This window comes from Nestor notabilis, unplaced genomic scaffold, assembly GCF_000696875.1.
Source record: "Nestor notabilis isolate BGI_N333 unplaced genomic scaffold, ASM69687v1 scaffold34118, whole genome shotgun sequence".
In the NCBI taxonomy this organism is placed as follows: Eukaryota; Metazoa; Chordata; class Aves; order Psittaciformes; family Psittacidae; genus Nestor; species Nestor notabilis.
The window spans coordinates 34,865-61,264 of record NW_009939300.1 but is presented as its reverse complement, the minus strand read 5'-3'; the positions used below and the strand labels follow the sequence as shown (position 1 = coordinate 61,264).

At 38.0% G+C, this 26,400-nt stretch overlaps 1 protein-coding gene across 2 annotated transcripts in view; it reads right to left on the bottom strand.

The window, feature by feature from the left end:
- Positions 1–259: 259 nt before the first annotated feature.
- The window catches only part of NTF3 (neurotrophin 3), a 49,641-nt gene continuing 23,500 nt past the window's right edge, over positions 260–26,400 (bottom strand). Inside the window, exons 1-2 of one of the 2 annotated variants that reach the window (XM_010019787.1) lie at positions 6,080–6,097; positions 260–1,296 (exon numbers count right to left, since the gene is read on the bottom strand). In XM_010019787.1, coding sequence (XP_010018089.1) covers positions 502–1,296; positions 6,080–6,097 — 813 coding nt within the window. In that variant the 3' untranslated portion in view covers positions 260–501. Of the gene's footprint in view, positions 1,297–6,079; positions 6,098–26,400 lie in introns of those variants that run through there. The other variant, XM_010019786.1, reaches the window with a different exon arrangement.

Sequence of the window (26,400 nt, the reverse complement as noted above, 5' to 3'; positions counted from 1 at the left end):
TTTATAGCTACAAGTACTTTTATGTACTTGTCTATAGCGTTGACATCATCTGTAGGCTACAACATGTATTTTGGTCCATTTCTGTTTGGCGGTGAGGAGTCAACACCGCATCCAATTAAACATGAATGTATAGAGCCGGGAATATAAGTATGTACACAACTCTTGACATTAATCTGTTTTTTAACAAGTTTACTAAACGACAGTCACTGGCTTGACAATACTGAATGAAAAATACTGATTTTACACAGATTTTACAGTAAGGTTGTGGTATGCTGCCTACAAGCAGTGTCACAAACATAGTCTAAAAAACCCAGAGTTGCCCACAGCAGAGGCACACACCCTTTGCACTTGTTTATGAGAGAGAAAGCTTATATACTGTAGATTTGCTGAAGTTTAATAAATAAGGTCAACTTATAATATATAAAACAATATAAACATTTATATGCTACATGCATATCATATAATTTAAAGTAATAATTTATATAGCAAAGAGATGCAGATCTATGTTCTTCCTATTTTCCTTGACAATGCACACACACAGGAGGTGTCTATTCTTATCCATCTCCAGCCTACCAGTTTATTGTTTTCTGAAGTCAGTGCTCTAACATAAGTTTGGGATGTCTTGCATTGGGAGTTCCAGTGCTTGTCATCAATGCCACGGCAGCCATTTTTTACAGGCTTGGCTTCTTTACACCTTGTTTCATAAAAGTATTGCTTAACTGGTGAGTTGCCTGTTTTAATTTCTCCCAGAACAGTTACCTGGTGTCCTCTAATGTCGATCGCAGATGATTTGTCCGTGACCCATAAACTTTCACTGTCACAGACAGAATATTCCCCTCGGTGGCTTTTGTGCTCTGCGTACCTTTTCCGACGGGAGGTTCTGTTCACCACCACAGAATTTCCAATATAATCCTCCATGAGGTACAGTGGCGGTGGTTCCAGTGGGGTGTTGTCACTCAAGAGGACTCGGGGTGAGTTGTAGCGTCTCTGCTGCCTTAAGAGGTCTGTATCCATTGAGATAACTGGCTGGAAGTCTGATTTCACATTTTTATCTCCATCCATGTCTTGCTGAGGGTCTGCTTTCTGTACTGTGTTTTGATAGTTTTCCTTAATATCTACCATCTGCTTAGAAAGTTTGTTTTTCAAAATGTCTGCCTGAATGAGTTTAATAATCAGAGAATTTATTGAATCTTCTGGCAAACTCCTTTGATCCATGTTGGTAGAATGGGTGCCACGAAGGTAAGCAAGAAATATCACATAAAACAAGATGGACATCACCTTGTTCACCTGTAAGATCTGCAAAGAAACAGAAAATCAATATAAAAACAATTAAATAGGAAAGTTTATTAGAGGCTGTAAACATGAAAATTTGGATTTGTTTTAGTAACATCTGCACTTTATAGATACAGATAGGCTATGTGTTTCTTTGAAGATACTATTTATATACTTTATAATGAGTGAAACTCTTTTCTGTCTTTTTTTTGTTTTTTACCCCCAGTGTTTTCATGCACTTTCCATGATGACCTTTCCTCTTTCTATGCATAATGGCATATACGTAGGTTGGGTCCTTTCTCTACAGATGTAGGTAGATCTTGGGATAGCACATCCAGGTCTTGGCAGTAGAGAACAGCCAGGGCTATGCCCACAGAGTCTATTCTACAGAGTGGTTTACTTTCAAAACTGCAAGATTATGCAGAGTAGAAGACTATCTAACAGTGTAAAATGAAGAAGTTTTGTCTTTGTTAACTGTTGCCAAGTTTTGTGTGTTGAGATATCTTGGATCCATCAAATTCTTATTCATCAAATGGCTTGTGTTTGACTTTAGCCTAAAAGTATTATCATATACTTGGAAATAAATAACATGTTTCAATAGCTCTTTCTTTCTCTTTCTCTCTCTGGTGTTATAACGTAATACATTCTTGAAGGAAAAAGATACAGTCAAGCAGCAAAATGTGGTTTCTTTTATTTTCAACTTCAGAAAGTAGGAAATTCACATGGATCCACAGGCCATTTTGTACCAGTTATTTGCAGGTTTGGGGCCTGTTTCTGGTTTGTTTGTTTTGTAGACTTTTTTTGTTTGTTTGTTTGTTGTTGTTGCTATTTTTTAATGAAGTTCCTTCATTACATTTATGTAAAGTGGAACAAAACTGACCATATTCAGAAATATTCAAGGACAGACGGAGGACATCCCCTTTCCTCTCCCCTGCCTTCCCCTGTTTTCCCCTCCTCTCTGTTGACTCTTTTTCCCTCCCTCTCATTCCCTCCCTCTCATTCCCTCCCTCCCTTCTCTCTCCCCAGTGGAAGAATCTCGTTCAGAAAGATCAAAATGGGGTCAAGATCAAGATTTTGAAAACTGGAACTAAAAGTGTGGTTGTTTTCTGTACTGCACTTTGGTGTCCACTGCTCTATATGGATTCCTGTAGTGTCCTTGTAATTCTAGCTTCTGAGCATCTTCTGGAAGCTCATTTGTCATTTCTTGTTAAATCTTTCTGCCACCCTGTTTGCGAAGTTGAGAACTGTGAGCATCCATCTAAGGAGGTGGGTTTTTTCTTGTGGATACTGTATATTTGCTATTTGCATTTACATTTACATTTAAATTGAATAAATTTTCAATGTAAAATACTAAGTCATGGAAGCAAATGATTCCCTTCAAAGCACACCATTGCCTTTTGTCCTTTCATGGAACACCCCAGAGAAGAGCCTGGTTCCATCTTTTTTACTTCCTTCCATCAAGTATTTCTACACTTTGACAATGTCATCCTGAGCCTTCTATTCTGGATGAACAGCCCCAGCTTTCTCAGGCTTTTCCCATATGACAGATGCCCTAGTCCCTTAATCATCTTCATGGAGTTGCTCCTGTATTTCCATGTCTATCCTGTCATGGGGAGCCCAGAACTGGACACAGAAAGGAAGGATTCCCTCCCTCAACTGATGACACTCTGGATACTCTGGTTTTCTCAGTAGAAATTGTGGAAATATCAGACCTCTTGAATAGAAAATTTTCCACTTAAAAAAAAAAAAAAAATCACCATTTTCCATTTAAGAGGGCAAGGCTAAAAGAAAAAAATTACTAGACAATCCTCTATCTACTCTAAGTAAAACTCCTTTTAGCAACAGTGAGTCCCCACTTCATAGTTTGGAACTGCAGCAAAATAAGAGCTATCGTCTGTGGATGTGTGATCTGTCCTTTTATGGACAAGAAATGTGTTTTCTTCATTCTCAGTTTGTCACAGTATGAGTTCACCTAAATCTAGACTGCTGCTTGCAGCAATGTTATGCTTTGAGGGAAAAAAAATCTAAGATTTTCAGTTACCATACAATTACTGTCATACCTAAATAAATACTAACTTAATGTAGATGGAACTCAGAACCCAGACTGTGCTGTATAGAAAGACCTCTTCTGGTTCAGTTTGGTCTTCTCTCAACAAATTATTTGTTTTTAAAACCAGTAAAAATCTTATAAAACAGATATAATTTAGCAGATTGCCTTACAGCTCTCAGAAGGGCTAATCCACATGCAGTATGACACAGAGGTCCACAGGATGGTGAGCAAAGCTCTGACAATGCTCAGCTCAAAAGCTGAAAGCATTATTCATGCCAACATGCAGCTGCATGTGACCACTGGTCTGCTTAGTTTCAAAACTAAGTGGCACTAGCAAAATACACAAGTTGGAACAGGTAATGAGGTGGGAAAAGTAAGCCTGGAGTTCCTGCAGACTCTTGAATGTCATGGTGCACACAAAAAGGAAGGGACAGGGATCTCAGAATTAGATCACTTCAGATAAACTATTTTTTTTGTCCATGGAGGATCCCTGTTAATAGAAAGAAAGATGTTTAGAATTATTTTTCTGAAGTTAAAGTGGATTTGGAGGAAAGGGTGCTAAACCACTCTGAAATTCAACTTGTAGTTTGATCACCTCTTGGCAAATTATTTGCTTAAAAAGTAAAAATGTTTCAGAACAAATTTTTATCTTTTTCTGAACTGTTTCAGGGTGCAAAATTCAGAAACAAAACGTAAATGCCTGATGAGATTAAAGTTTTCAGGGAGTCTCTCCAAGACAGTTCGCCTAGGAGATTCATAAGTGGAGAGTTCAGTAATTCCAGTTCATAACTTGAAATTGTCAGGTTATGAAGTCCAGCACCTCAGAATATGCCTAAGGAGCTATTCTAGCTAGGAGAAATGAACGTTACTGGGAAACTGCAGCTGGTTTATGGCCTTGGCTCTATTTTGAGTATAAGACACCTGAAAAGTAAATTGGTTTGTAGGGCTTGACTGTATTTCTTTTGATAAATGGCTCATTGCCCAAAATAGAACTTTGTGCCTGTCTAAACTGAAGATAATTTACAATTTTTACCTTTTTTTGTATGTTGTTAAATTGATAAGAAGGAGAGGGAAATTTAAAATATTAAAATGTTTATGTCTTCTTATTTTCAAAACAAATAATTCTGATGTATTCTGGACATGCTTCAGAAGTTACACAATGGAATTCATAAAACAGAAAAAGAGCTTAGTCTCTATGGCCTAGTGAGTAAGTTACCTATAGATGAGACTTGCATTCAGAGGCAAGATTTCAACAGAGGTATCCTGTCTAAAAGAAGACTGACCTAACTTCCAGGCTCCTGGGGCACAGGCTTTTATGGACCTTAGTAGAAGCTAAGCACAAATAGCAACAGCCCCTTCTTCAGCCCTTTGGAGAATGGTATAAAAATGTCCCAGAATTTATTCCTTCATGTGAATTTTTCTGTTATTTCATTAAAAATTCTTAAAATTAAACTTATTCATTTTAAGTAAAAAAGCAAATTTTGTTCAAGCCAAACTTTTTCTACTTAGCTGATTATTGTGAGATAATTTTCATGTTCTTCAAGGTTCTTGAAATTTTCCACATGTAAATTCCTGCAGAGGGTCATTTTAGCTGTCTTTGTGGACTGTTTGCGGTCAAGTAAGTGTGATGAATGGTCCTAGAATGGACACAATACTATTTACACTCCTACAGAAAGTACAGGCTAGATTACTATATTTAGGGCCTGGGTCTAGGTCCCAAATAAGCATAAATGAGCATTCCATGGTGACCTCAGAATAAAAGCAGGGCCCAACAGCATGCTCACTAGTCTAGTATCAGCTGAAGTAATGTTCGTAGACACAGATATAGAAGACCATAATCAGTGACTGTTTCCACTTTATTTCTGCCTGATATTTGATGTTGCTAGAGTATTAAGGCAGGTACCTGAGCTCAGTTTCTGCTTCCGTTGGCTGTCAGATCAGCTGTGACACACACCTAGTCAACAGTAAGGTGTATGATGGCACATGACTTCAATGGCTCTTCAGTGTATATTGGATATAATAACACATCCATCTGAAACAGTATAATCATCTTACCGTGAAGTATCTACTACATACCTTAGAAGCCGTTTGGTTATAGACAGTTTAGATGGTGTGAATCCAGAAGAACTGATGCAGCACCTTCTCTGAATTCACACCAAAAGGTATCCCTTTTTGACCTTTTATTTTATGACAAACTCATCATTTGACTGGGGACTCAGTCGTGGCTGGATATAATGGTAGACTACTTGTATCACTTTGTGCCTGTGCCACAAAGAGTAAGGAGCTACCTAGGATGGGCATAAGCAGCCTGACACAGTTTTCTTGCTGGGATATCCACCCTGTTTTATGTCTCTCTCCTCCTGTATCACCCAATTCCTTTACTATTTTATATCTTGGGGATTCATCTAGGGCTGCTGACATATTCCAGAAATTTGTTTTTCCTGGTCCACTGAGAAGCTTTGGACCAGCTCTGCTATTGCACTATGCTATTCTGTGTGCCCTTCTAGATGTTGGGATACACCTTTGATGCCTTGAGTTCTTGCTCAGTTTAGTTAAAAAGGTGGGGGGAAGCATGTGGCTCTCAAATCAGTCTTTAAATGTGCTCAGAAAACACTGCTATGTGCAATTTGGAAAACCACTGGACATGAAGGTGGAAAGATATGTTAGTCTCTTTGAGTTGGTTCCTTTACATAGTGGTAGTTTTCCCTTATTCAGAGATACTAACTAGGCTTTCAAAAGTGGTTGCAAACATCCAACAGAAGCAAAGAAGATCATTAAAGGAACAAGAAATTGAACTGAGGGAAAATTAGGCATTATGGATGGTAATATAGAGCTAGCTGTTAATTTGCACTAAACAAGTTTAACTTGAAGATTGTTGACGTTTGTGACACAGAGGGTAAAAAAAGCTAATGCATTGCAAAGTTGTTTGATCTTTCAGCTGCAGGTTTGTTTTACTCTATTTTAATGGTTTTATTCTTGCCTATCATTGCAGTGTTAGCATAGCATTAATGCTGACTCATCTAGGTGTCTCAGGAAAAGCCTAAATTTAGGAGAAATAAGTAAGCTTACCTATTACTTCCATTAATAAAATAAATCCTCAACAGACTTTGGCAAAGCACTTTCTGCTTTTTTCAGACTCAACACTTTACATAGCGTTGGAAAGCTTTGTTCAGTTTTGTTTTGTTTGTGGTGATTAAAAAAACATTGCTTTATTTTAAGCAGTTTCTGAACGGTCTAAGCAGTTGAAGAATAAAGTGTCATTTAATACATTTTGTGAAAATAAAGAAGTTGTAGTATTTTGAGATACTGCCTAAGTATTTACTTTTAAATCTTTGCTAAGAGGAATTGGAACAGAAGGAAAAGTGACTGGTGAATTTCATATTCATTATTGTAATTCCTAACATGATTTATGTAAGTCAGCTTGAAGTATTTGGCACTTTCTGAAAAATTTAAGAGCAGCTTTTGTTCTTCAGACCAACTAACTAATGATCATTTGTGGTGGCTGACAGCTTATTCAGGCTTTTGCCAGAGATGACAGTGTAATTATTCTCATTGCTTGCTAAGCATTGTTTTCACAAACTCACAGAAAGCAACAAGTAGCAGAATACCCTGTTGGTTCCCTCATCCTAATAGCTATGTTGAGAAGAAACATAACTCTTCTCCTCTGTGCTTAGGGGGACATTGAAAAGGTACAAACAAAAAAATATCACTGCATTCTGAATATTCAGAAAGATGCAAGTATGCAATAGTTGTATATGAAAATTTGCACTGTATTTCATAATAGAAATTGATTATTTGGACAATATGTTCATGTAGAAGGATTTATTAAGGTGGATTGCTGTGGAGTGCTGAATGCCCCTAGAGATGGTATGACCCTCCTGAACATTTCCATTACTCAAGATATGTAAATTTCAACACATAAGGATTGAAGCTAAAATTTTCACAAGAGACAGACCCACTAAGAAGATGAAGAATTCAGAGACAAAATCAAGTAGGACTGAGTTATGGCAGCTTTAAGTGTTAACCCTCCCATCCTCAGGATCAACCAAACTGTAAGTTAGTGAAGGAATTTGAAACTAATGCATTCCTCTTGCAGATGGGCTAGGGAATGCAGTTACACACCGTGTATGAGACTGAGGCCACCAAAGTTTCTTAATCTCTGCAGCAGGTCAGTTTCTAACTATGCATTACTCAAGGCCATTTTCAAAAGAGAAGACACATCTGAGCACCGAGCCCCAATAGCCTCCAGTGAACAGTATATAACTAATCTCTTTTGGAAATAGAGTTCAGCCTTCTGAGTCACTGACATTTCCTTTTCCTCTTCAAATGACTGAGCAAAGCACAGCAAGACAGCTGTTTGCCCAAGTATGGAAAGTATCAGCTGCACTTTGAACCAATCTACAATATTATTTATGATTACTATTGTGACTATCACCCTGTTAGTCATTGAGGAAAGCTTTTCAGATTGGTGACATCTTTCTGAGGGGCAGTTTTGTGATAATACATCTGCTGTGAGGAGCAATGTTTTATGAACAGTTAAATGTGCTGTGTAGAACCATGGCAACATTGGTTCATCTCAGACGCAGCTGATTGATTGCAATGGCATGTGTGTTTGCATTTGATCTTTCCACAGATAAATGTTTTTGAAGATCAAAATGTGATCACCTTACACATACCTGCCTGTTTCCAAGAGAAAAAGGTCAGAAGCAGTTCCTCCATGCTTACCTCACTACTTGGAACAGCAGCTGCTTCTCACACCTTGTGCAAAGTTAATTCTGTTAGATTTTGGCCCTGCACCTTCCTCCCCCGCCACCAACATTGTCTGGAGCCCAGGGCACTTGAGACCTCCCTGGAGGCATTTGACACTCCCCAGCATCCTCTAGCAATCCCAGTGAGGGACTTCACTATTAATAATGTCCGGTACTATGTCAACCATACTCGCTACATCCCCAGGTCTATAATCAACTACAGAAGTAAGCAGTCTTTTCTCAGTCATAGCCACACCTTTTTCTCTTTCAATTTCTCTCATCACTGACATTTTTGTGACATGATATTTACACCTGTCTGTCTCTACCCTGATTGCCATGGTATAATTTTGCATTAACCAGTTTACTAACTGATCTCTGTATTGAGAAGGTCAGAACAAGGTTTTGGGAGGCTGGGAGCCTGATTTCTCTGCTTCATTGGAAGAGTTTGGTCAAGTCAAAGTCTCTGTTCATTGCTTTCTACATATGTGGAATGGTGTCGGAGGGTTATTATCCCAGATGCATATATAGCCTGAAATCCTTTGTTCTCTCCCTCAAAGAGCTCGCTGTTGTTGCCCTACTAAGAGAGTAAAAGTAAAGATTTCCTTTCTCCACACAAGGCACAATGGCATTACAGTGTGATACCCGGCATGCTGCGTGGGAGATGATTGTCTGTTTTGAGAGTAATGAGGCATCTTAACAAATACATTTCCATAAATATTCTCAGTGTAAATTATCCTCTGTTTTCTTTTACCATTCTCATGTCACTGATATTTGAGCACTCCATAAGAATTTATATTAATATTGACAAAGTAGGAGGGTTGCCATTGTTCCCACTTTAAAGAGCAGAAACTGGTATACACAAAAGTCATGATGCTTGCAAGGTCATACAGGTATTCTGCTTCAAGTTGGGGTTCTCATGTACTAGCTGCATTAGTAAAGTCCATCAGTAATGCTGTATGGAAGTGTGATGGATCAATGGCAAGCATGAAATGAAAAGAAATAAAAACAATGCCATATGAGATGAGCAGTCAGCCATGTCTTAGTCATGACAAAGAAAGATATAGTTGGGTAAACAATTTCCACAAAAACTGAAGTATATCTATGTATTAGTACTGTGTAGCTCTGAAAGCTGTAAAATTGAAAATTGAAAACTGTAACTCTGAAAAAAAGAAATGTAAAGGTCATATCCTTAGCTAAATCAATAAATTCCAATGACTTGACTAGACCTGTGCTAATTTTACAAAAACAAGATTTACCCATACTTAGCAATTGCCTTTTGTTGTTGTTCTTTGAGAAGTCATTTCCAAAAAGAAGAATAGAAAGCACCAGAACTAAATCATGGTAGTGGATAATTTAAGCTGATAAACTGTTTGTGTGTTCAGTTAATCTTTTCATTACTGTTTGCTAAAAGCAGCAGGGCCATGCAGCAAACAAATTAAATTCGCAGCTGAATTTGGAGGGGATGCAAACAGCAGTGAGCAAAGAGAAAGACAATCTCTGCTGGGGAGATGGAGACATAAAATATTGGCAGAAAATTACAAAATGAAAGTCGAAGTAGAAATTACAAGCTAGCGTGCTGGGGGAATAGTGGTATTGAACAATGATATATAGAGGGGAAAAGAAATATAGAAAGGAGCAATACCTGATCAGACCCAGAAATGATCTAAAACCTTGGAAAGGCACAGTATCAAATAAATATGAATACTGAGGCATTCCACTGCATTTTGTAGCACAGCAGAAAAATTGAGAAAGCTGCTCAAAAGTTGGAAGGTATTGCCATATGAAAAGAAAATTAGGAAAGAGCAGCAAAAATTACTAGAAGGATTGTATAACCAACCTTTGAGGAAATTGTCTTGATGTGCAAGCCTTTGCTGTGAGCTGATAGAAAGGGCATGACAGAAAACACAGCACATTGGTGACAGAAAGCATTCACTTTAGGGTGGGCCAAAGGAGCGCAATCAGGAAAAATGGGATTAAACTAAGGAACGGGATGTTCGGCTGATCATCAAAAGCAGTTTTCAAGCTCTGCAAGATGTTTGTAACAAGCCCAAAGCCACACCAAAGAAGCCTGGTTTCATGTTTCGTTGCAGCCCTGAAACTCCATCTAAGTCTTTTTTTAAAGCAGTTTGAAGATCCATTAACCTTTCAAGTCAACCTGGACCTACTTTGGCTCAAACAGGGCTGATTAATTGTTATGTATTAAAGTCAGGCAACAGTTGCAGTTCCTCTTATTTTGGTCAGAGAGATGCTTTGAGGGCTTAAGCTCTCCATAATTAAAGTGAGAGCAGTTTCCAGATGAAGCTCACTTCTTTCACCTCCCCACAGTTCTGGGGGGTCAAGCCTGGCCTCTGGGTATATCAGAGGCATGGCTATATTAGGTGTCTCCTGGAAAGAACAAGGGAAGCCATGTAAAGTATTAAAGTGAAGTGGTCCACATTGTTCTCATAATTCTATTTTTAAATGTCAGAGATGGGTTTTGTTTAACTTGGTAGTGGGAGGAGAAAGGGAAGCACCTCTCAGGTTATCAGAATTTTGTCCATTTCCTGGTTTTTCTTTTTTTCAGGGAAAAAAAAAAACCCAAAAACTAAACCAAATGCTTTTTTTATTTTTTTTTTTTCTTCCGATGTTAAGAAACTCAAGAAGAAAACTGTTTCAAACTGTGAATTTCAAGGTCATTATTTTGCTGGATTTTACACTTAAACTGAAAGGGTTTCTACTTTGTTTTGGTTTAGAAAGTGGAACTTCCTCTTTCATCCTTTTTAATACCTTCCAATTTCTTTTTTTTTTCTTTTATGAACTAAGAAACATAATGCAATCAAGCAAGCAAACAGAATAAAACAAAGGTGACAGCTTCAAAAAATATTAGAGTCTCAACATGAAAAATCTTGCATTCCTAAATCTAGTTTATGGGTATAGACAGAATTCACACCCACAAGGCAACAGAAATATAATAATAGAGAATGCTAGTTAAAATCGAAATGATCTTCTGGTTGGTTAGAATTAAAAAAAATCCTGAAGTTAACCTGAGATATTTCTCTTGGAAAAAAACAAACCAAACCAAAATAAAAAACAAAAAAAAGGTATTTCTTTGGTTTTCTGTCAGCTCTACTGTGAGCCTTCAATACAGATGTTTGCGTTGAGAGTAGGAACGGTGCTAGGGTAACAGTAAGGAGCAGCATTGCTGCTTGGGAGTTTTTCCCATGCACTGGGTATGAACCTTGCTATGCCTCCACATGCGATGCACTGTCACCCCAGGTGTGCTTCATGAGATGGGAATTGTGGCACAGGAGGCTCCTGGGGAAGACCCATTTAATTTAATTTAATTTCACTTCATTTAATTTAATTTAATTTCGTTTAATTTAATTTCATTTAATTTCATTTCATCCAAAACTGCATGCGTTTGCTTTGCAAAAGCTGAGTTTCTTTAAAGGTGTACAGAAATACATCCATGTCCATTTGGTGAATCAAAGTTTGCTTTCCGAATTGCCTCTCCCTGTTTCCCAAAGGTTTACAAACCTATAAACAGAAAAGTCTTGTTAGACCTGTAGGTACAAAGTATCTGATACAGAGTTCTCAAGGACAGGACTCCAGGCCTGATCCAAATGCTTTAAAACCACCAATATGAGCTCACTGAAATAAGCATGAGTTGGACAACACTTTTGCACAGTAAGGGGTGCAGGGGAATGACAATGTGACCAGAAACAGTTAATGGCTGATCCTTATTTTATCATACATGTAGCATATAACTGAATTGTTTGCATCAGGACCATAGTGAGAAATTAGCACTGCAGTATATAATTAATACCTTTTCCATGGTCTTTGCACAGTGCTGTAGCTTGCTTGCAACCAACTTAAAATTAATTTTTTTAAGTCATTCTCAGAGAAAAAGAGTCTTGTATTTTTGGTAAAATACAGCAAAGTGTTTTAGGGGGAAATGTAGGGTTAGAAGTTTGCTTCTTTGGAAAAGAATGTAAGCCTTTAGATTTAAAAGAATTTCTATGCCTAAAAGTTTGTCTATCCTGACAAGCTAGTAAGCTGGCCTGATATGAGACATCAGCTCTGCCAACAACCTTGCTCAGTTTTATGCTGTGAAATCTTGACGACTCTCTTAGAACTGCTCCCAGCTGCACAGTGAGACCCCTGAATCCTTCCTATGGAGAAGAGCTCAAAAACATAATGTATGCCCATAAAAGACTTGCACATTTTTCCCATTGCATCTGAATAATAATGATTGCCTGTTTAGAGAAAAAAAAGTCATTCTACTAAATGGCATTAATTTAAAGTAAATTGTTTACATATAGTCCTGTCCTGAGGGTAAAGACTGTTCCGGTAAATCTAGCTACTCTGCATTTTTTTCCTTGTAAAAATTTGCCTGAAGTGGAACTTTGCTTGTGAATCCCCTACTTCATCAATGTTCATGTGGATAAAATTTCCAGTATGCAGTTCTCCTTGAGACACCGAAGTTTTCTAATTTTAACTCTCAGTTAACACTTTGCTGTGAGTTTGACTATATTTAGGGGTTAATACTCAAGGATGGTGAGAGTATTCTGGTCCCAGTCTAGCAGAGGGTCTGATTTTTAAGCTTGTGAGTTGCTCCACTGAAATGCAGATTGCTCATGCATGAAGCTTATGGTTGACTGCTCTGCTAAACTGCATCCAAAGAGCCTGCTAATTTGTAAAACTGAGCCCTCCCTTCCAAAGTCAAAGTATGATCTCTGTGTTCTCCTGTTGCACTAATGCAGGCTCTGCACACCTGCCAGGTCCAAAACTCATCTGAAAAGTGCCTTGGTTTTTGGAAACCACAGTACTTTTTCTTATCTTTCAATCCTGATGCCACTTTGCTGTTGATACACAATGCCTTCCCCTCCTCCTTGCCAAAAATTGTTGAAAGAAGAATTTTAGAACTGGGAGTACTTTAACACATGCTGTCACTCACCAGGCATATGATCTCCAGATACTTGGTAGAAAAGTAAGGTTTTAAACTGGACATGGGAAGGAGACAAATGAGATGTGCAACAGCTGGCTTTGCCTCTCCTTATACAGTCAATAACTGGTATGTCTTTTCAGAAAATGTCTTCTTACTGAAGAAATTCTGGTTATGAAAAATTTATCTATAAAAGGGCAACAATAAAATAAGTCTCAAGGTAAGGAAACTAGGAATAGAAACTAATTTTTAAGTGGACTTTCATTCACCTCTTGTCATATGCACACTTAATGCATTTCAAGAAAGAATCCTACTGACGTCTGATCACCACAAAGGCTAGTTACATCACTGGATAATTGACTTGCAAGATAGATACAAGCTACGGAGATGCTGCTGCATCTTTAAGTTTATTCCTTTTGTAAGAGATGAGGTGTTCACTGCTGTTAGAAGCAAGAAATCATGCTCAAACACTCAACCATCACTGCAAGAGCAGATGCTGTGAGTGCATGAGAACTAACAGAGGGTAAGCATGAAATTTTGTTCCATAGTTAAGAATGGCTTGGTGACCAAGTGCCTTTACTGTTGTTTTAGTTTGGAACTGAAGTCCATACAGTTTATGTGACTTTTCCAAGGTTATGTGAGTCCAAAGTCATGTGAGAAGAAAATGGGAGAGCAAGCATTTTTCTCGTGAGATCTAGGCTGTGGTTGGTTCTACCCACCTGACCAGACTCTTCCTTGAGGTTTTTCCCAACACTCTGCTGGCCCCAACTAAAGTCCACTGAATCAGGTGGCCCAAATCAGAAATACTTCCATGCTATATTTCTTCCTATTGAAGCAGTACAAGAGGGAAACTGCCCCTACTCTAGTAAAGTTAGAAGAAACTGGGAAGCAAGCAGAGGGAGGGAAAAGGATGTGGAAATCATTGCCAAAGGTGTCCATGCAGAAGATCTCAGGTGCCTTGAGGAATTAAAAATAGCTTGGAATCAGCCTTAAAATGAGCAAGCCAATGTAAATCGGCTGTAACAGTTCAGTAGTTTTCCCCAGGAACCAAAAAAACAATCAAGGGAGAGATTTTTAATTCTGCACATAGGAAAAGCCTGGTCTTAGACTTAAATTTGCACAGTAGAAATCCCTGATTAAAAAGGAGCCAAAAGCTGTTGTGCTTCAGGAAGTGGGAGAATTAGGGATGCTTACTTTGGACAATGGTGTAACTTTACAGTGTAGCCTATACAAGCAGAGATGCACAGCTGCATCTCCCCAGGAGCAGAGTACAGAATATATTGTGAGTCAGAGTCACAGTTCCTCCCTATCTTCCCTCCACCACCACAGTCACTCCCTTTGCTGTGCTACAAGAGTCAATTACTTCATCCTTCCTTTTTTTTGTTATTTCTTTTTTTTTTTCTTGCAGAGCAGTTTATTCTCCCATGCTCCCAGCCAGCTACTTTGGCTAGCAAGGAAGCAGAGTGGGGTGAAGCTTGGGCTCTCTGCATTTCTGTCATCTTAACACCCCCTCTCCACTCACTTCCTCTCAGCAGGGAGTATAGGGTGAACCCCTGCTCTCCTTGCTGCCGGCAGAGCTTCACTGAGCAAGCTAAACTTGAACAGTCATGGGAGTAAAGGTTGGGGGGATAGAGAGAGGCACACTCCTCCCTCCCTCTTATATTCTAGGTACTAGAATACTGGTAGGACTAGGTACTAGCCCTGATAATATGTGGTGAGTTTAACCTATCAAGTGTGTTCTGTACAGATTCCAAGTTAAAGGCCAGTGTTAAAAGGATACAGGATATTACCAGTGCTAAAAAATGGAGCATGTTCACTGAAACCTGTGAAAGACCAGCATCTTCCTGACCTGAACCCAGTCTGTTACTAGAAAATATGGAAGGGAGCCCATTGAAAAACAAAACAAAGCAATCACATCCTTAGGCAAACATATGGGGAAAATGTTTACTAAAGGTGAGAGGTCAGTCAATATCTTGGGATAACTGGATGGAAATGGAATGATTTCTCAGGCCTTTGTGATAATGGGAACTCAAAGAGTTTTGCTGAGTAGGAGTAAAGGGCTTTTCCAACAGAAGGCAACTGTTCCTGTGGCTGGTACTGATGGGAAGCCTACATATACTTGGGAAATATTTCCTGTGCCCTCCCAGAAAAAGACAAACAAACACACAGACATCTTTTCTGTTCCATGCTCCCATCATCTCACCCTAAACCAACATCTCTGGGCTGAAAGCACCTTGAGCTTCAGAAATGTCTTCCCTGACCATGTCATAAAGGCCTCACTCTTGTTAGCATATAAATGGGGATACAGTTTGAGATTTCAAACTTTCAGCGTAACTTTGAGAGAAAGGTGAGTAGAAATCAGAGGATAACTGGGCAGGCCAAGACCGGGCGATTCAGATCACCTGGACTGTGGGACTCAAGTACATGTGCAGAGGTTGGATTTACAAGAAAAATACTGTGCTACACTTATTCAGAAAAGAGAAGACACATATTTTGGGACTGCTAGAAATTAAGGAAAATTACAAAGATTTATTGTTATTTTAAATTATTAAATGGTATTATGCTTGGAGACAATTGTGTATATGGAACTCTTAAAAATTTAAGATTGAGGCTAAATACTGCTTTTGGTCACACAGAAAGCAGACAACTGTAGACTGAGTTGCATATAACTGAGGTCATAATCTGGCATAGTGTCTGAGCTGGCTCAGTCTTCTATTAAGCTAATGTCAGTACTGGTAACCTATTATGAGGAAATCCAACAGGGAATGGGTCAGGTGTTAATGCGCACAATCAACATGATTCCAAAGAAACTCGAGGAATTTAAGAAACGGTGCTGTGTCTTCTGATTAAGTTGCTTGTTCAGAGTTAAAATAACTCCATAAGTTAGATGAAAATGCAACTCTATGTTTAGAAGACCTTTCCATGTCATATCTCTAATAAAAAGGAAAGAAGGAAGCATATGTAAATTTTTGAACAACAAGATTGGTGAAACCAAGTTACCTTCTTACCCTCTTTTCTGTTTTCTATGAACAAACTGAAACTATGATTGTAATTTCTCCAAATTCTTTCCTTTCCCTTAAATTTGAAAAAAATATTAGTATATGCTGTGAAACTTGAAGTCATTTGTTTTGCTGTTTCAGACGCTCTACAGCTATGTGAAATGATGAATGTAACATTAGTGCAAGAAAGAGAGCTAGTTTGTCTACACTCTAATGAAAGAAATAAATACCTTAGAATGCAATTACCATTCCACAAAAATATACTGCAGTTTCACTGCCTTCTTCCTAACCTGCAGTTTTTGGTGGTGGAAAAGAGACTTTTATTCACAGTAAAAAGAAAATGTTATTTTAATTTTCTTTTATTTGTTTCTAACTGAAGAGAGGTTTTCATACTACAATAAGGTCTTAGGTTCCAGATTTGAAAATAAAATTATGGATTTATTTTCAATATTTTCCTTCAATTTCAGTTCCAAAACTACACGGTTGTGTTAAGGGATTTAAATCCCTTGCATCACTGAGGGTTGACTTTCCAGTGTGCACAGGAAGGCAAATATCAATCCTGCCTATCTATGCTAAGCTGTCTAAATGGTATACTTTATGTTAGGTGAGGTAAATCTGCACGACTGTGAATTAACCACTGGAGAAATCTTGTTTCTCCTACAGGCTGAAAGGGTTCATATGAGAGGTTGCAATCTTGGCCTGATAGGTTTTTCTCTTTTTCTGCTTACTTGAGTCTTTGCATCTGTCTTAAAACATTACATTACAGATTGGCACTCAATATACAGTAATCAAAAAAACACTGTAACTCTTTAGCCCAAACGGTAATGCAGGAGACAGTGTCTGAGATACTTAGCCATCAGGTTGAATAAGAACTTGTTCAGGGAGTGCAAGTACAGCAGGATAGGACCAGCAGTACTATCACCGATTGTCTCATGGCTTGTTCTTATGATATCTAGCCAGTGTCTCATTCTAGCCAGACTAAACCATGAGAACATTTTCAGAATGTGAGGTTCATCTAAATATGTAAAAAGAAGCAAAATGGCCATTTACTACTAAAAAATCTTCACACTCATAAAACTCATAGTGAAAGCTAATCAGAATACAAAGAACGACGATTTGACACCACTACGTATTGAAAAAAATACATAGCCATTAACATTGCATTAGCTTTTGTCATTTGTGTTCTGGGAAAACTAAACTTCAGCCCTTCTAATGAAAACAAAACAAACAAAATCCCACAAACACCACAGTTAGGAAGGGGGTAGGGGAAAAGAAACAATGTTTATCATAATTTCCCTTCAGAATGCAGATAATGGTTGACTACCCTAAATAAATACATAAATGAAGAGGAATTTTATTCCTTTTGAAGCTTTCATGGTTGGAAATTTCCTTATGCAGTCCCCTGTCATTTTCTTTCTTGAAAACTTTCATGCTCCTTGCTTTAGTTACTCTTTAGAGTAACATGTTCCATATGTCAGACAGCCTTTGTATGAAATAGTTTAGACTAAATTCTCCTTTCATCCCTGTGACCTAATTTTAAGGTCTTACTGCTGTGGAGGACTAATCTGGATCAGTTTGATCAGACCGTCCTATTCTATAAATGTCATTTAACTCACCACAACTTTTTGCTTTCCATAACAATAAGCCCATCCAAATCATCCTTTTTAAGTGCTGCTATTATAAACTCCCTTAAATTCTACACGTAAAATGAACAGTGCTCTCTGACTCAGTTCATTATTATACTACTTGCTTTCATTCAAGTGAATTTTTAAAGTAATGCAACACAGAAGCTTATTATCTTCTATTTTCTGGACTAGAAGCCAAAGAGGATTTTTTTTTTTTATTTTTTTTTTTTGTTAACAGTGGCTTCCCAATTATTTTTCTATACTTTGCATACAGCATAAAATTTCTTCCTGCTCAAGTATTTCCTTTGATCTTTTTCTTGGAATAAATTTCATTTAGCATCTTCACAAGTATTATTTTCTTTATGCTTTCCCACCAGGTTCCTGTGTAAGAAATGTATGCACTTAAAAGTTGTCCGGACTGTTCGGTTCACTAGCTAATTCAAATACCCTTACTGTGGACTTCTGATGTTCCCTGTGCCTTGCCTCTTTCTACAGCATTAGTTTAGACTGAAGAAAACTCCACTGCAGGTTATACGATTAAACTTGTGCAAACCAAGCACGAATGACAAAAAAGCTTCTCCCCCACAACTGCACTAGTTCTCCTTGCCTTCGACATAACCATATGAGCAGAATACTCTTTGAACCTCTCTTGGCAAAAATGGATTTTTACTCCTTTAGTCAGTTTTGCTTGTAGAAGGTAGCTGTATCTACACATGATCATACCTCTGACGGTTGTTTCTTACAAGGACACTGGTCTGGTGGAATCACCTAGGAATCCTCATCTGTAGGCCCAAGCAAGATCTACATTAGAATTTTTCCTTTCAATTTTAAAATATCTCTGTCAAACCAGGTCTACCTGTACAGCTGACATGCTGACACAGACATGCTGCTGCAAAGTCCTTGTGTTGTATAGTTAGCTTATGTTTGGGAAAAGGCAAGACTCTGTTGGTAGCTAAATCCCTTTTCTTGTCATGTGCTGTCATCCCATTAGAGAACTTTGTTGACAGATGCAACTAGTGGAATTGCAGCTCTAGACAACTCCTCAACTTTATAAAACTTGTGATTTGGTATCTTTATAATACTTACTTTCATGATATTCTTATGAAACTGAACTGTGCTCCAATTCTTCCTGTTTTGAAGGTGGAAAACTGTCTGACCAAGAAACAAGCTGTCCTTGTTCTCCATTCCTGCAGGAATGGCTTCCAGAGGGAGGGATAGGAGCTGAAAAACATAGGCTTCTTTCCCATGTCATTAAGCAGGCATTTTCTGACACCACAGAATTTCCTGAAAACTTTAGCCCAGGTGGACAAAGGAGGCCAGGCTTTGAATGCAGAAAATAAAGCAAATTAGCTGGGTATAATTGGGGTTTATACTTCTACTCCAGTTCATAGGCTGATGTATAGTCACTTAAACTCTGCAAAACTGATATGGTGTTATTTAAATTGTACAGAAGCAATTTGTGTTAGGATCTTAGCTCATAATTTTTCTAGCTGTGAGAAAGAGGCAATCTGACATCCCCTTGAACATGATTTCATATGCACTGCTTCTGTTCAGTGTTCAGGAATAGTGCATGTCTTACATTTGAGTGCAAATAGCCTCTCTGGTTTAAATAAAGATCGAGAAGCCAAAATCTGTGTCAGGATCTCAGTTTTGAACTCAGCATGACATGGAACCTCCATGCTTTGAAACCCTGTGCTTTGATTTAATACTTTAATTCCAGCTTGAATTGTGTAATAATCAGAACCTGCACAAATTACTTCTTGGATATTTCTGTTCTTTAACATTTTTATTTGTTTCTATAGACCATTTGATTCAAAGCCCTTCATGAAGAGCTGAGAAATCTTCTTTCACACTCAATAGAAATGTCTACTTCAATGTTAACTTTTCTTGTGTAGTCTGCAGGAACCTGTCAGCCTGTTTCAGCATAGAAAAAAGCTTGCATCATTGACCACTCTTCTTTAAAGTAAGGAAGAATAAAATATGCATTTGAAATACAAGAAAATTTCCAAAAATTCCTCCAAATCAAAGTGCAGTCACATAGTCTGCTGGTGAAGGGAGTCTAGGAACCTATATTGAGCAGAATTTTACGTAGAGAAGGAAACACGATTAAACACCTAGAGCAAATAAACAAAGCAGGTGGTAACTTCTTAAAGATAAATCTGGGAATTGCAAAAAGTCAAAAATGCTTTAAATCACTGGAGCATGTTTCAGTTACAAAGATGAAATGGGCTTTAAAGTTCTACTTAAAACTGAGAAGATGTATTCCAAAAGCTGAGGAAATGCTAAGGAGTTAAACACCATTAATTTGGCAAAAAACCCCATGTGTCAATGTCAAAAAGTTTATAAGTTGACCATCTGAAAATATTTTAGATTCAAACAATCAAAACAGCTTGCTTGACTTGAACTCTAAAAAGAAATAAACAAACAAAAATATGTTTAGGAACACAAATTGTCTGTTTGAAGTACATAGGCTTTCCTTCCACACAGTTTTAATTTAATTGATTGGACTTTTCTGATTCAAAACCTTTTCAGGGAATTGGGAAGACTGGGATGTATGGTGTCATCACAAAGTGAGAATCTCATCTGATTGCCAGATACTAACATGTCAATGACCCGAAGGATAATATTGCAGTGGAATTGTAAGAACAATATTGTCCAAAGCATTACAAGTATTTAAAAGCTTTGGAAGTCCTTTTTTTCATGACAGTACAGGCATCTGAATTTGGCCAGATCTTCTGTAGTATAGTATCACGGCTAGTGTCATTACTCTGTTTCGCATTGTGGTGAGGATCTGGCTCTTAACTGAAAATGTTTCTATGCTTTGTGAAATGATATCATTCAGTAAAAAAAAACCCAAACCAAACCCCAAACAACAAAACCCAAAAACATAAAACCTAACCCCCCCCTTGATTGTCAGCACGTGTCATGCAGGAACTGTTTTATGGTTTGATGCCAGTGCACTTTTTCACCAGTTCTCCTCCCTCCTACTCATCTTTGCTCTTCTCCCAGCTGTCATCACTGTTTACAGTTTGAGTAAGCGAAAATATATATTTACAAGTACATCTTACTGCTGCGTTTGCTGGTATAGACTGCCTGAGGGCATGTCTGTGAACTGAGCACCCAGCTACATACATAAATATATTCCCTTCTCTTGTCAGCCTTTCCCCTCCCGTGTGTTTTCTTAAGCCTTGTGTTCAATATTTTCTGTTGGATTCTGAGCTTTGTGGGACGGAAGTTGATGTCTTAACTCATGCCTGTATGTGAGCTCTGTCATATCTTGAGCACTAAGCATAAGGCTCCTACCACTTCTGAGAAGGGAAGGACAAACCTCCTATCTTTATTAAACACTGCTGTGGCCTTTCTCCTGTTCTGTGAACCTGCATGCTGGATTAAATGAGGTCATAGAGCAGGAGAAAAGTCATGTACCTGCATTGCAGCTAAGTATTTCACCTCACAGTGTTGTGTGTGAAAGCAGCACTACAGGATTTTATTTTCAGCTGCAGCTTCATGCTGTGGCCCTTCTCCTGACTGGACATGTGCCCACTGGACAATTCCAGAGCATCTTGGTTGCTTGCCAGCCCTAGATGCCAGAAGCATGTCCCTACTTACTCTCCCCTTACATGATGAAGTCTGTGGGGTCTCATTCACTATAACTCAGAAGAGTTGTGTCTTACACAGTCTCGGGGCAGTGAGGCCAGATCCTGATGAAGGCATCCAGATGTTATTGCAATAGCATTAATTATTAAAAATCTACCATAACTAACTGAATAATGTACAATAAATTTAAGATCTGGCTTTTCATACAGTTGTAGAAAAATGTTACAAACATCTATGATCTTGTCAGAACTAGGCTTCAACATTATGAAGACTATTATTTATGGCTTTCTGAATGTTTATGACTTTACATACTGCTGGGGCCAACTGAAAGCTGATGGTTCCCAGAAATTTTGCAGGATTTCTTCTCACTCTTTAGCTAGTCATAAAGGAGTATCTGGTGGTTAAGGTCATTAACCTGTGTTCAGTTTCTAACTCCCCTGGGAATTGCCTTCATAAGTTCAGGAAAGACATTGAGGACTTGTTTACGCTGCTAAAATTAACTTCATTTTTTACTGTAGCATTACTGATGAACATGTAGCTGCCACAATGTTATACTAGCAAAGACAAAACATGTTAGTTTTAGTCTGAGATGTATTTGCTGAAGTTGACTTTTAGTAGCACAGTTGAAGGTTTTGGTTTGTTTGTTCCACCTTCATTGTAGTTTTGACGTTGGGTAGCTAGAGTTCATTTAGTGGTTCTGAAGTGTAAGAAGAATGCTGCTTTCTAAAGCTACTTTTCTGCCTGTGAAATGTGAATGATTGATAGTACTAATTAACTTTGTCTCAATGATACTGTTGAGTACACTGCAAAAGCTAAGAGACTATATGTGCTGTGGGAAATGAAAGTCACTCTTATACCCAAAGTTGCCTGGATTTATTCATGTATGGGCAAAAATATATTTAGATATTTGTCTTAACTGTGCATTTCACTCATCTGTGTCACAAAAACTAAAAATAAAACCTAGGGAAACCTAGCTTATTGTTTGCCACTATTTTCCTAGCTACAGAATAACTGTATTAAAGTTTCACATGAATATAGCTGTAAATGATATTGCTGCTCTGGTAGACTCATGACTGATGCAGACAGTGACCAATTGGTTTGTGGGCAGCATGAAGAGTGCTTGAGAAAGGTGTGAATCCACTCACCCCTCACCTCCAGAGGGATACTAACTGGTTTTTGCTGATGGTATGGTAGATCACATATTTGAGCTTGTTTGTGTAAAGGATGATACTGATTTTGCTAATAAAAGTTATCCAGACACTACTTTTTGATCACAGATTCTTATTGGTTTTATACAAGGCCATGTAAATTAAATTCTTTTTTGCTATCAAGGACAAAATATTTGTGGTGGTCACAATAACATCTGTGGAATTTTCTTGTGGATCTGCACCTCCTACACATAGTCAAACCTCACAGTGATGACTTAGCCAAAATGTGAGTTCAAGAAACAACATAAATATGTTCAAATCCTTTCAGTGAGTCATCACCACTGGAAACAAAGAGATGAAACTAGAGTCTTGCATAGGATTTTTAAACATGTCTAAATGTGTTCACTTCTTCAGCTGTTAAAGTGTTTTGGTGCCTTTGCGGTTCTCAGAACTTATTACTGAAAAGCTTTGTAATGCCAAGAAGTGTCAATAATGTTAGATCCATGTCCTTTGATGGCCTTGAAGAATGGCTCAACATTTTTATGTAATAAAGATATAGTATCAACAACATGAGTGCTCTGTCTCTGTGCTCTACATCTACCATCTGGACAAGTCCTGCTACTATGCTGTCTGACAAAGACGCAGCTTTCCTGGAATGTAGAACTGATAAAAACTAGAATTTGGTATGATATTTGCTACACAGATAAACCGTACAACTATGATATTTAGCATGTGAAGTCTGTGTAGAACTACCTTCTGCTGACAATTTTGTTCTGCAAAAACCAAAATATATTATTTGGTTAATATGTAGGATCACTGCAATATTTTTCAGAAAGTCCTTTCCTCTGTGTCTCACACCAAATTCACAAAGGGAGGTATGAAAGTGGCTTCTAATTGCTAGAGTATGTTAGTGAAAAAAAGGTATCAATCACCCTAAAACATTGGACATACAATTACAAGAATGAATAGTGTTAGGTGGTCATAGTTTCACTGGACCCAAAGACAGACTCCTTGTTGTCGATTCATGCAGGTTACATGACAACCAAAGATGGTCAACCTGTGCTTTTCTTTATCTTTTATGACTTTTCTATTGCTGATTGGTTTATAATCTGACAACTAAAACCATGAACCTTAAAATGGATACAATTTATGCAAAAAGAATTCCAATGAATAAGAATCCATGCATTTTACTAATATGCTTTTAGCTATTTATGGTTGGACTTGATGATCTTAAAGGTCTTTCCCAACCTAGTTGATTCTATGATTTTCAGACTTCTAAGCAAATAGTTGTATATAGGGTATGCAGCACATTGTAGGACCAGTTCAGCTCCAAAAGAAGTCAGTGGGAGCCTGACTGTCCCCATTTGTTGGGATGGAATTGAACTGATAAAGCTGGGGAACTAGGGAAAACTTTGGGAATACTTACTCAAAATTAATGAGTCAGGATGTAAATACATGATCCCTCTGGTATTCCCTAATCCTTCATATTTTCAGTAATATTGTTTGTCAAGATACTGGAGACCAGAGTTTTTCCTCTAAATGCATGATACCCACAGCTATACCAGTGGGAGCTGTCATCTCTTTATATCATTCATGCAAGTACTGTGCCAAAGAAATGTTAGTTCTGGGAGTTGAAGAGTGAGGTCATTTGTGGCTCCTCCACCTTTTTGGACCCTGATACTCCCAGACGTCATGACTACATCCAAGATGGCATGAATCACCAGTTTGTGTATAAGTTAACTAGCCAGTGTGAATGGTCTTCTGCATCCAAATCCTTAGGCTCAACTTTAACTTCTGGTGCTTTCAAATATACCCATGCTACCTCACATCATTCCTACTTTGAAAGCCTGGGAATATATCTGGATCTAAAATAGCAATGATGTCACATTCTTGATGTCTTCGCCTTTCCTTTTTAAATCACCACTCTTTTTTTTTTTCTCCAGTTAACATACTGAGACTGTAACTTCCCCTTCCCCCCTTCTCCCATTAAATTGGCAAATTCATGATTTTCTGTCATGCCTATCAGAGCATGACTGTCTGCTGCAACCTTTCACTGGTGATTGACCCACTTCACATCCTTAAATCATGCAGCAGGGACTTCTGAAATAACAAATCAGAGTCTCATTGGCTTGACAGCCAATAGTTATGACCAAACCATCACAGCAGTGCAAGATACAATGTGACACAGAAAGAAAAATGCTGCTTTGTGTTTGAACCATCTAGAAACCAAGGACTTGAATGCTGGAGGGGCACTATTTTACAAGGATATGCAGTGACAGGACAAGGGAGAATGGCTTTAAACTGAAAGAGGGTAGACTTAGATTAGCCCTTAGGAAGAAATTCTTTACTTTGAGGGTGGTGAGACACTGGCGCAGGCTGCCCAGAGAAACTGCGGATGCCCCAACCCTTGCAGTGTTCAAGGCCAGATTGGATGGGGCTTTGAGCAACCTGGTCTAGAGGAAAGTGTCCCTGCCCATGTCAGGGAGTTGGAACTGGATGATCTTTAAGGTCCTTTCCAACTCAAAGCAGTCTGATTCTGTAACTTCAACAGAGACAAATTAAAGTTTTCTTTGAAAAGAAACACACAAGTCACTACCGTTATCTTTCAAAACAATGCCCTGAGTAAGACAAGACAGCCATTATGCCTTGAAAAGCTCAAAGAAAGTAACAAGAGCTAAGTAAAAATGAACTTGATTGAAGATGAGTACTGAAGAAAACCAGTACAAACAAAACAAATAAAGAGATGTAATTCTGCCATAAATACATCACACTAATTACCTATGTATAATATTTTAGACTTAACAATAAAGGACATTCATCCAAATGCAAGCAGTCATAACAACGAGTACCATTTTCATTAAAAGCAGACTAAGCCTTGCCTTTATGTAAAGCCCATTATGCTGCAAAAGTGTAATTAAATGAATTTCAGCAACTCTATAGCTCTTCCTTTTTTTTTCTTTTTTTTTTTTTTTTTTTTTGTTTGAGGGGGCCTATTTAATAAACCAGCACAATTGCAACTGTTTAGTGTTTTTAAAAATGCAAACTATCAAAGGAGAAATCTTTCTTAGAAACAATTCTTCAGTATTAGTTTTTACCTGTAAATTCAGTTTTCCAGGATTTCATATACAACTTCATTGTTATGCCATGCTCGGAAAGAATTGAGATCTAGTTGCCCTAACTCCTCTGTTTTCAAAAGGAGTACAAACATTCCTTGTACCTTCTAAAGATTTGTATTATCAACAAGAAGTATCAATCATCTGTTTTATTTTTAATGTGAAATGACTGTAAGAAGGTGGGTGAAATACTCAGTCATCCTGTTCTGTAATCCAACTGAGATTGCACCTTCTAAAGCGATTCCATCTTACAGTTGAAGGCTGCATTATTTGGGAAGGCCACAACCTAAGTGACTGTAGAAGTTTCTTTCAACATCGGAAATTCTTCTCATCTAGGTTTTCTTTTTTTTACATTGCCTTCATTTGACTCCACTTGGCACACCAAGAGATTACAGGCATCAAGTTTCGCCTCACAAATCATAATAGCCCGTAAGGACTGTATTTAATGGAGTGACTCCCACCTCAACAGAATGAGACTGCTTTTACTATATTATTATGATAATCAATGATTAAGTTGACATTTGCCAGCCATCACCACAGATGTCTTCTTTGAAGTGTGGGAGAAACAGCACGAATGTCAAATACCACAGTGTGGGATACCACTTGGCATACACCACCAGCATAAGAAAATTGAGCATTTGGCCATGCTCTTGGAAGATACTGTGATTGAAGTGACATAAATATATAATTAGGATAACCCATACATCAACAAGAGCTGCACCCATTTTATTGTGAAAGCAACAGGGAAATCACAGCATTTTTGTTGTACTTCACTTCTTCGTCCATGGAGGTATCCAAGACAAACACATATCTGACTCTGATTTTAAGAAGGCTTCTGAGAGGCCCTCGTTTAGCTGTGATCCCTACATGTACAATAAGCAAAGCCTCCACAGCAATGAACCACCTTTAAATCACAGTCCAGTA